This window comes from Pinus tabuliformis, chromosome 7, assembly GCF_031772625.1.
Source record: "Pinus tabuliformis cultivar Carrire ecotype Pingquan chromosome 7, CPIR1, whole genome shotgun sequence".
NCBI lineage: Eukaryota > Viridiplantae > Streptophyta > Pinopsida > Pinales > Pinaceae > Pinus > Pinus tabuliformis.
Window position 1 is genome coordinate 1,594,093,790 of NC_142293.1, and position 11,923 is coordinate 1,594,105,712.

Consider the following 11,923-nt stretch of genomic DNA (forward strand, 5'->3'; position numbering starts at 1 on the left):
GGAAGACAAAAACAGAGTATTTGAGGAAGGGTCGTACTTCTTCAACTCTGCAGGGTTATTTCTCAGAGAATGGGTCGCACGATTCAATCCGGATAAGGAAGATCTAAGCTGGGCACCGGTATGGATCAGGCTGTATGGATTGCCATGGGAGTATTGGGAAGAAGACTCGCTCAAAGCTATCGGCAACGTACTGGGAGATTTTGTGAAGGTTGCGGAAGACACAAAAACGCAAAGATACACCTCTTATGCACGGATCTGCATCTACATGGATCTAAAGCAACCCCTGCCTAATACGGTAAGTCTCGATCATGAAGATACGGAATGGATTCAGTTAATTGATTATGAGCATGTACCCTTTAGATGTAGAAAATGTCATGATCTAGGACACCTTTATAGAGATTGCCCGTTAAATAGCATCCCTCCAGCGCAAGTTAACCAGGAAAACCATCCATTGGATGGTTTTACAAAGGTGACAAATCGAAGAAGAGGACATAAAAAACCTGCAGTACAGACAAAGGCAGTCCAAAAGGACCCATCAAAGCCCTCCACAAGCAACAGCTTTGAAGTCTTGGCAAACGAAGAGGTGAAGGATTCGGATCTCTTGAACTCCAAAGGAAAAATATCTACCCAGGATAAAACAGAAAGAACCCAATCTCAAAATGGGGAAAAGACGGCGGAACAAGATGGCAATACTACCAAGACCGTGTCAAAGACCTGGAACCCCCCGCAAATGGAGATAGATAATACGAACCCAGTTATAGAAAAAGAGATGGAGGGAGAAGAAAGTCATCAAGAACCTCAGATCATGGATGAGGACACATAATCAATTGATATTGGCGAGCTCGATATTCTGGGTCTAGAACAAGCATGCAAAACAGGGAATTTCGATAAAATACCTGATAGATAGGTGGATAACCTAGTGGAAGTTCTCAACAAAGCCCAAAAGAAATACTCCTTAGGGGTTCAAAACAGCAGTCAATGGGATGGGAAATTCATCTCCAAAGACAGCAAAAAGCGAGGAAGAAAAACGGCCTTAGAAAGAACCATCAGGATCGGTGAAGTCTTGGTTGAATCAGGCAGATATGCCAAGCTAACAAAGTACTATAAAAACAACCCCAAACCTTCCCAATGAAGATGATTTCTTGGAATATAAGAGGGCTCAATGGCCCAAAGAAAGGAAGACTTTTAAAAAATATGCTTATGGAAGAAAAACCAGCAATCCTTTTTTTGCAGGAGACAAAATGTAACTTGGCAGTCTTGGAAAAAGTTGCAGCAAAAGCCTGGCCGGGGGGGCTAGTCACAGCTGTAGATGCTCAAGGAGCCTCAGTAGGACTTGCAGTGCTCTGGGATGCAAGAATGATCCAATTAAGTAACATACATGCTAACAAAAACTTCATACAGGCTATTTTTCATATTTTGGGGACTAACATCCATGGCCACATAACAAATGTGTACTTTCCCCAAGAAAGCCAGCACAAGATAGGAATCCTGGAAGCATTAACGCAGCTTAATGCCGAAAGGACTTATCCGCTATGGGTTTCAGGCGGAGATTTTAACATGATTGCTTCTATAGAGGAAAAGAAGGGAGGGAGATGCAGAACAAACAGGGACGGCTCAATATTAAAGGATTTCATTCAAAATAACTGGCTAATAGATATTCCTACAAATAACGGCCTCCACACTTGGAATAACAAAAGCGCAGCACCTATGCAAGTAGCCTCGCGCCTAGACCAATTTCTGATTTCCGACAATGCAGTGCATATAGGGGGAGAATTTACAGCCTTCATCCTCCCTTACTCAGGATCGGACCACTGGCCCATAGCCCTAAACTGGAACCGACCAGGCAGTAGCATAAGACGGCCATTTCGGTTTGAGGCTTTCTGGTTGACACATCCGGAATTCCATGAATTTGTCAAATCAACTTGGCAAAAATTCAATCCAACGGATGGGACAAAAATGTCTATATTCCACAGGAAGATGAAGCACCTCAAAGAGCAAATAAAGTGCTGGAACAAATCCACTTTTGGCAACATATTCAAATCAAAGGAACTTCTCACCCAAGAGATGAAAGATATTCAGCAAAAAATGATCTCGGAAGGACGTTCTAAAGAATTAATCCAGAAGGAGCAGGTTATAGAGAATCAAATCCTTGAACGAGATCTCCAGGAGGAAATTCTATGCAAGCAGAAATCGAGAATCAGATGGTTGAAGGAAGGTGAAAAGAATACGAAATTCTTTCACAAAACCACCGTCCAAAGAAGAATGATCAACCAAATCTCCCACATCTACAATGCACAGGGAGCCAAAGTTGAAACCCATGAAGGAATAGAACAGGAGTTCATCAACTATTTCAAGAAGATGAATCAAGAACCCAATATAGATAGAACAGAGGCCATCGATACTATTATCGGGCAGATACCAAGATTAATCACTGAAGATCACAACACTCTCCTTCTCAAATCTGTTAGTCTTCAAGAAGTTGAAACAGCGGTGCATCAACTCAAAACAGAGAAAGCGCCAGGACCAGATGGGTTTACTTCTAATTTTTTTCAGCACTTCTGGGAACTAATCAAATGGGAAGTCTGGCAGGTGGTGGAAGAATCGCGTACGCTTAGATGGATGTATCCAGCCCTGAATGCAACTTTCATCGCCTTAATTCCCAAAGCAGAGGAATCCAACACTCCAGATAAGTACAGACCTATCGCTTTATGCAACATCATATACAAGATTGTCTCTAAGGTCATAGCATTGAGACTGAAGCCCATGCTTCCGCTCATTATATCCCCAGAACAATCTGGTTACGTAGAAGGAAGACAGATCACAGATGGGATCATATTAACCCATGAAATAATACATTCTCTCAAGCAATCAAAACAACCAAGTATGCTTCTAAAAATTGACTTATCTAAAGCTTTTGATAGTATCAGCTGGGATTATTTGCAAAAAATCCTCAAAGCTTTTGGCTTCGCCCCACCTTGGATCAGATGGATCAGCAATCTTCTATCTTCTTCCTCATTCTTTTCCATTCTCATCAATGGTCTTCCGTCCCCCACTTTTCGTCCCACTAGGGGCATTAGACAAGGGGACCCTTTATCGCCCTTTTTGTTTGTCATCTTAGCAGAAGGCCTAGGGCGCAACATAAAATCGGCCATTCTCTCCCGCAATCTAAAAGGTCTAGCCCTCCACCAAGCCCCCACTGTCTCGCATCAACAATTTGTTGACGATAATATGTTATTCGGTCACCCCTCTGTGCAAGAAGGGCGCTCCTTAAAGCCATTCTTGATAATTTTTCGAATGCCTCAGGGGCCTTCATCAATAATGTCAAATCTCAGATATTCTTTTTAAACACTCCTCCCTCTACCCAACGAGTTATAGCACGCATTCTCGGTTTCACCATAGCGTCCCTTCCTTCTAAATACTTAGGAGCTCCTATAATCGCTTCAGCTCTCAAGCACTCTTCTTGGACCAGCCTTTTAGAAAAACTGGAGGCCAGACTATTCCTCTGGACTCACAGAGCTTTAAATCTGGCCAGTAGGACAGTGCTAATTAAAGCGGTTCTGCAATCAATGCCTCTCTACCTTTTCTCCATCCTGGCAGCACCGAAATGGGTTCTCAAAGCCATCAAGCAGTTGCAGCGTAACTTCCTATGGGGAAGTTCGGGACCAAACAGAAAGTGGGCTCTAGTCAAGTGGAAGAAGGCTTGTTTACCTAAAAAAGCAGGAGGGATTGGGCTAAGAGATCCTGAACAAAGCAACAAAACTATGGGGGCAAAAATCTGGTGGAGATGGCTCTCAAACTCAAACACCCCCTGGGCAGTCTTATGGACAGCGAAATATGCTAGAAACTTGCCCTTAGAGGAGAGAATTAGAATGTCGGAGGTCAGTAAAGGCTCGATCATCTGGAATTCAGCAATCCAACATCGAGACCTAATTCAAAAACACAGCTTCTGGGAAGTGAAAGATGGCCTTTCAGCACGGTTTTGGGAAGACTCATGGCAGCAGCTTCCAAATCTCAAAGATAGCATACAAGGAATTGCAGAACGGGAAATCAACCAGCTTGACAAGGTAAGCTATTTCTGGAAATCACAAAACACCCAAGATTATAGAGAATGGAAAGAAGCTTGTCATATCTTACCTCATAGCTCGGAGCAGATTCAACTTTCTCTATCCTCAGAGCTTCAAAAAAGAAAAATTCTAAAGCTAGCAGGTATGGATACTCTTAGATGGGGATATGAGGAAAAGGGGACCTTCACAACCAAGGAAGCTTACAAAATCATTATTAAAGACAGAGTAGTCAAAGACAAAATATGGGACAGAATTGGGAATCCTCCTATTTGGCCAAAGGTTTCAACCTTTCTGTGGCTTCTCTCACACAATAGAGTTCTAACATGGGATAACCTCAGAAAAAAGGAATTTCTATGGGCCATCTATATGTCTCAACTGTAATCAGGAAGAAGAATCAGCTCTACACCTCATGCAAAACTGTCAACTCGGAAGGAAATTGTGGGAAAAGGTAATATTCTGATGTCAGAGGGATAGCAGAGTGATGGGGGATATCACCGATACCCTCCGCAACTGGACTCAAGGGCCATATCAAAGCAAAGTTCTAAACACTCTTTGGCAAATCATACCGGGACTACTGATGTGGAACATTTGGAAAGAGAGAAACAGCAGGATTTTCAAAAATCAATCAATGACATTGGAGCAAATATGGATTGGGATACACCACAATATCAGAGAAACTTTATCTATTAAAGGCTGGTCTAAGGAGGACTTCCCATCGCATCCGCAGGAACAAGCGATATGGGACAATTGGCAGATAACATTGCAAGATCTAACCTCTGCCAAAGGAAATATATCCAATCATCAAGGGAACTATGCGAGCTGGTCCCTGCCACCAATCAATGTGTTTCAAATTAATTTTGATGGAGCGTCGAAAGGAAATCCTGGCCAAACAGGATATGGTGGAGTCATTAGAGATCACCAGGGTAAGCCCCTCATATCATTCTTTGGTTCAATAGGTTGGAATACCAATAATGCAGCGGAACTGGAAGGCCTATGGAGAGGACTAATTCTAGCACAGGAGCAAAAGCTCTTCCCTCTGATAGTTGAAGGGGACTCCCAAATTCTTATCAATATGGCATTAAAAATTCAATAGGGATCACCGGTACAGAAAGTAAGCAACAGCTGGAGAATGGCCACTAGATTGGAGCGTCTTCAACAATGGCTCAACAACAACCAAGCTATCTCCTTCAAGCATATCCGAAGAGAAGGGAATAAACTTGCAGATTTTCTTGCCAATATTGGTGTGGACAATGGGAAAGAATTCTTTGCAAGATCACTACAAGCCATAGCCTCCGAGAATCAACTTTCTACCTTCCATTCCATACTAACAAGAGATATTCAGTCAGGACAAGAATCACACCCGGATGCGGGGGTCAGCATGAGAAGTTAATGTCAATACATGAGCAGATGGTAGCGGGCGAGGTGACAGGCTGGCGCAAGCGGCATAAGGTGGGCAATGATGGTTCATTAATGCTGGCATGCTATCAAGCTATGCTGAGGGAGGAAATCGGTACGAGCGACGTTGGAATGGGCCGCCATCGCAGAGCAAGTAGGCGATTTTTGTCAGGGCATCAAGTCTCATTAATGAGGAACTGGATGAATATCAACATTTATATCTACTGCCCAGAGCCTAGCACTCTCTCTGGCTCATTCTAGCAGAGATATACTAGGTCGCATTAGTTCTCAGGAGTCAAATACAGAGCAAAGCATTCAGAGGCCATCAACGCTCCACCAATACCTGCAAAAGGTCGGCCTCACCTGCTTTCCTCTTCTTGCTAGTATGGCTCGACCTCGAGGCGGTTCGCGAAGGGGAAGAAATTCAGGCACACGGGGGAGGGCCAGAGGAAGGGGAGGTCCTGCTCCTCGACGCTTCTCCCGGCTTGTCTCAGTCTCACCTGCTTCTCCACCTTCTGACCACTCTGGTCCTTCTCACTCCAGTTCTCGCCACACCTCCAGATACACTTTCAAGAGCAAGCTTCACAAGCCTACTGTCTCGGCCACTATCACGGTCATCTTCTCAGAGGAAGAAGATGACCCTCCTAGCTCTGCCGAACATTCATTTGATCGAAATCTCTCCCAGAATTCCAAGGACACCCAAGGAGGCAGGGTAGAGGTTCCTCCCAATCCTCCAGAGATGCAGCATGATGAAGGTCACGAAGAAGATGAAGGTCTTCAGCAAACTTCCTCACACGAGGAGGTCATTTTCTGTGGACCGGCGAAGTTCTCCGGCACAGTACTGTATCCGGTGATGCCTCCCGGGCGCAGTATTACGGACGTTGAAGACAATGTAATGATTGAGTGGGTCAGTTCTCCGGGCAAGGCCAACAGCAAGAATGCAGAGTTACTACCTCGGGTAGAATCAATCAACGGCGAGGATTGATGGAGAAGATCGCACGACGGAGGAGGATTTCGGAAGACCTTTTTTGGCGGAACTTTACGCCCCGAAAAGCTGGACTTGATGACGTCAGGCGAAATCCACGCGTCAACGGGAGGTTTTATCGGGCCTGCGCTTACGGAAACCGCTTGTGGGTCGTCGGCGGTCCGATAACTTGGTGGTTTTGTAACGCGGTTTTGTGCTGCCCCGGATGTCCTAGTCAGCCTTTTGCTATTGTAATGCTTTATTGTCCTCGTGTAGGTGCTTTTTGGGTGATGCTGTATTGGGATAATGATTCTTGGGCTCTAGTTTCTATTTATGTAAACAATCAGTCAAATGACGAGGGCCGGAATTTCTCAGACAAAGGGTTGGCTTTAGCCCCCTCAGAGGTTGCTACCTCTTTGTAAATATTTTTCTCTTTCTTTTACTTAATAGAATAGTCTTTACTCAGAAAACAAAAAAAAAAACAAAAAAAAAATAAATAAATTTATATTATTCATTAATAAGATATTAATAAAGTTTAAAATGGCTATAATAAGTATTAGTTAATTATTAGTTAATTAGTTTATTAATCAATTTATTATAACTTCTTAGTCTATAATATTAAAATAATTTTTAATTATTTAATTTAATCTAGTTAATATTGAATATGACCGAACCATTAATATTAATATTTTATATAATTCATTAATGGGGTTATAAAAGGCTTCAATAAGTTTTTATTTTAACTTATTAGTTTATAATATTAGAAATAATTTTTAATTTCTTAAATTAGATTCCTTTATTTTTTTTCAAAACTTTTTCTAATTTCTGCCCTTAGTAAAATTAGCAACTAACCCTAACGGCTAGTTAGGAGCCCTCGACATCTATTTATTACAATGTCTGCATCTGGTTCCTCATCTTGTCATGAAGATGGACCCACACTGACTGGTTTGAATTCTTATGTGATTTTTACCAAAAATGTTGGTCCAATTATTATGAATCACAAAAGTCTTAATTCAAAAACCTGTTGTTTTAGCACAAAATATTATCAAAACCCGGTTGGTTTAGCACAAAATATTATGAAAGGTTGGTTTAGCACAAAATATTATGAAAAATTGTAGAACACTGCTGCCATCTGGGCCTGATGACAAGACGTAACAATAGGACTGAAACCGCCTCTTTGTCCTAAAGTAACTTACTGTACACTTCTTGCCCCTGGAGTGTATCTCACTGGACCGTGAATGCAAACATGGCTTATTAGTTCTCCCTCCCAGGCTATACAATGTAATTAAATTGATAAAAAGATGTTCTTAATGACGGTCTGGGTTGAAGTCCTTGCAATCTCACGAGCTTTATATCTCATGCGTCTTCATCTCGAAGCATCCAAATAAAACAAAGAAGGGCAATGCGGCGGATCTGTCAGGCACATTTAAGACAGGATCCTCTGCTACCTCATCCTGCACTTGACAGAGAGCTGCACGATAGCAATTCGCATTGCTACAGGATAAGTATGCAGCGCAGAATCAAAAGACTCGGGGGCTGAATGTAGGAAGCAGCACCAATGGTTACGAGAACTTAATCCAGCACAGCAGGAGATGCGATGCAACACAAGAACCATGAGACTCGGGGGCTGATTGTAGGGAGCAGCACCAATGGTTACGAGAACTTAATCCAGCACAGCAGGAGATGGAACACAAGAACCATTTATGTACGCGTTGACAAAAGAGCGCCAACTCGTGAGATTGTCTCATACAAAAACGATCAGGAGATGCAACACCATCACTGAACCGCTCGAGAGTAAATGTTGGCTCAGAAGAATTGCAAAATCTTGAGATTGCCCAAGCAGGGTTATTTCGAGTGGCAGCAAACTCTGTGTCTGAGAAGAAATAGAGCAGAACCTTGGGATTTTCCAAGCAGCTTTATTAAGACTAGTAAAGAGAGAGTGAAGCAGCTTAGTCCCCGCCTCTCGTCATATGACTTGAGGAAAAACAACGGAAAAGCATACATATATTTTAATTATTATTTACATTGCATCATTGCGTCGGTGATTGTGCGTTTTCTTCCCCTTATTCAGGTGTTGATAGTGCATTTTGTTCTCAGGGACCTCAACAAATTTAATGACTTTAAGTCCAGTTACAAGATAGAAACGCGTTCGGTTGCTCGTTGCTTCTGGTGACGGAATTACTGTTAATTTCTTTGCGCTTGGAAGGCTCTCTATCCTGTAAATTTGCATTGGGTGTTGTAGTTTGGCTCCGACAAAGATCTCAACAAACTTGAAGAATTGACCACGCTGGTATGAGCAGGCGTGCACTTAGATTGCACTTTCTTCTTAAAATTTTATAGGCAATGCAAGGAGAATTAGAGGAAGATGCCATATCTGTCCAAACAGAACCACCGTGAAAATGGTCAGTGATTGCTTCTATGAAACATTACCTCATTTAATTTTTTCTTTTCGAGCTAATTTGTTGCGAAAGCTAGTTTGTTCTAAAATCTAGGCAAGTTTATGATTGACACAGAATAGGCAAGTTCATGATATAACAGAGAGTAGTTTGTTCGGAAGTTTTGCGAATGTAGGGCAGTAAACCTTTGAAAATAACAGCGGTACCTTTTACAGCAAATAAACAAGGGGTTTCATACACCAGGATGCGTTTCGGCTAATTAAAAATGGCTCAAATATTATAGATTATTATAATTATGTGTGATTAAAAATATTAAAAAAAAAAATTATTATTATTATACAAATAGAATAATTTTTTAAGTTGGCATGTGAGGCCAAACTCTTCTTTTCAGTACTTATGGAAATAGGTTCGGGTTCACGGCCCAAGAACTAAAGACATCTGGCAGGCCCGCCTCCTTACGGACCAAACACGGTTAATTTCAGGTGACGTGGTTTTCCTTGAATAACAGTGATGAGTAAGTCAGGCTTCTGGCAGGCCCGCCTCCTTACGGACCACACGTGGTTAATTCCAAGTGACGTGGTTTTCCTTGAATAACAGTGATGAGTCAGCCTGCATTCACCGATAACAGCCAGTGATGAGTCAGCCTGCATGCGTGAATAGCAACCAGTGATGAGTGAGCCTACATTCGCAAATAGCATCCATTGACTAATAAGTTTTCTCACAGTTTGTAAGAATGAATTTTATGTAATAATTAATAATTATAATCTAATTTTACTTAATGAGTTGTGCAATAGTTAATAATTATAATCCAATCTAATTGAATTGTATAATAATTAATAATTAATAATTAATAATTAAAATCTAGTTTTAAGGCCTGGATAAGTTAGGCAATTAATTATAATCTAACTTTAAAGGCCAGTTAGGCACCAATTTGATCTGTTGAATGAAACAGATCTCAATTTGTGCTGGTGTATGGAGCAAATCTGCTGTGAGGTATTTTGGTGTATGGAACAGATCTGCCATTAGGTAGATATATGAAATAGTGAGGTAGGCATATGAAACAATTGACAAGTATATGAAATAATGAGGTAGGTATATGAAACAATTGACAAGGATTCATCTTTTTACACTTACTTTCCTCCAATGATTTGACCACTAAAATCTACATAAATGCCAATGCACAGGACAGACATCTTTAACAATTTTTTTTCTTTTAACAATTTTTTTTCGTTCTGTGCAGACGGCTTTAACATTTTTTTTCCTATTTCCTTAGGCATTTTTTTTCCTATTTCCTTAGGCTTAGGCTGCGCTGCTGGGCAGCTTGGGCTAAAGAATAATTAAAACACCCCCACATTTAGGATGGTTTTTCCACTTTTCAAGTGCTTTTTCCAAATTTTCTTTTCCCACTTTTCAAAAGTGTTTCTTATTTTCAAACCCTGCAATTTCGATGACCATTAAAATCTACATAAATGCCAATGCACAGGAGGACAGACATCTTTAACATTTTTTTTCCTTTCTGTGCAGACAGTTTTAACAATTTTTTTCCTATTTCCTTAGGCTGCGCTGTTGGGCAGCTTGGGCTAAAGACTAATTAAAACACCCCCACATTTAGATGGTTTTTCCACTTTTCAGGTGCTTTTTCCAAGTTTTCTTTTCCCACTTTTCAAAAGTGTTTCTTATTTTCAGACCCTGCAATTTCATCGCATCAAAATTGCACCCCCGTCCATTCAAAGGTGCGATCTAGAGGTTCTTGGTCTTCCGAATTCATTCGAAATGTCAAAAAATGGCAATTTCATCTGATCTAAAGGTCCTTTGGGTCTCTGAAAACACTAGATGTCAAAAATTGCATTGCATCGAAATTAAAATCTCATCTTGGTGTGATCTACAGTCTCATCTTGGTGTGATCTACAGGTTCATGGGGTCTTCAAATCTACTCGAAATGTCAAAATTGCAATCTTAACAAGAGATTCAGTTCTTGTTCACATGTTATTTTACCTTCCGGATGCGTCGTTTTAGCTAGCGTTTAGACCGCGCCTTGTTGGACAATCCTGACAATGAAGTCTTTACACCGTAGATGCCACTACTGTCAATATCGTATGGCCACCGAATTCTTTATTGTTGCATCACTCTCGATCAAATGATCCTGGTTGCAAACTCTTGGAACATTTACTATTTATTGTATTTAACAGTTATAAAAAGTTCTTACAAGCCACACATTTTATATGATCCAAGGACATCAACATGTCCGTAAGTCCTCGGTGCAAATGAAAGTACGACTTCAGTGTGTTGCTTAAATCACAGTATTAGTAATAACAGCGCTATTCTTCCTTGGTTCAAAGGATGCTATTCCACTAGCGTTATCTTCGTTGGGCTTTATTTTATGCCGTCGTTAGGCTTTATTTTATGCCGTTGTCTAACAGGTCTGCAAATTTGCCCTGAAAATTATGGTAATTCCAGCCAGATTTTGATAAAAATCCGGTAGTAAACCAGGTTTCAGTTGTCAAACTTCAAGATTTTCAAGATTTTGGATACCCGAAGGTCTTTGGGGTCTTTTTGATGGTGCTGAATCTGTTTCCAGCATCAAAAACATGATTCAAAAACTATTTTATTGCTAGATTTTTTGAAAACTTTTTGGCCAGATTCCAGCCACTTTTCACCTGCCAATTCCTCCACCTCACTAGACGATACCTTATTTTATTTTTGATTCAAAAACTATTTTATTGCTATACTTTTTCAAAACTTTTTGGCCAGATTCCAGCCACTTTTCACGGGTCAATTCCTCCACCTCAGTAGACGACACCTTATTTTATTTTCCTTAGGCTTGGAAGTTCTTCCCTGGTTTATCTTATCTGGAAGCTTTTCCTTGGGCTTGAAAGTTCTTCCCTGTTTATCTTATCTGGAAGCTTTTCCTTAGGCATGGAAGTTCTTCCCTGGTTTATCTTATCTGGAAGCTAGTGGATAAAGCTCGCAATATTGTAAGTAGTTCAACCCTCGAAACATAATACCTAGGACGTTCTCTTCTCCTAGAGATCACCATCTCCAAATTTATTATGCCAAAATGTTTTCGGGCTTACTGACAGTTGGCTGTAAGTAACTTCGAAGCG

The 11,923-nt window shown here is 41.0% G+C and overlaps 1 protein-coding gene across 1 annotated transcript; it reads left to right on the top strand.

Annotated features, from left to right (window-relative positions):
- The first annotated feature begins 1,200 nt into the window (after positions 1–1,200).
- LOC149254208 (uncharacterized) lies at positions 1,201–6,444 on the top strand. Its single transcript, XM_089454722.1, has 4 exons — positions 1,201–2,881; positions 3,304–4,064; positions 5,472–5,609; positions 5,692–6,444. The coding sequence occupies exons 1-4, from the start codon at positions 1,201–1,203 to the stop codon at positions 6,442–6,444; spliced, it is 3,333 nt and encodes a 1,110-aa protein (XP_089310848.1).
- Positions 6,445–11,923: the final 5,479 nt, after the last annotated feature.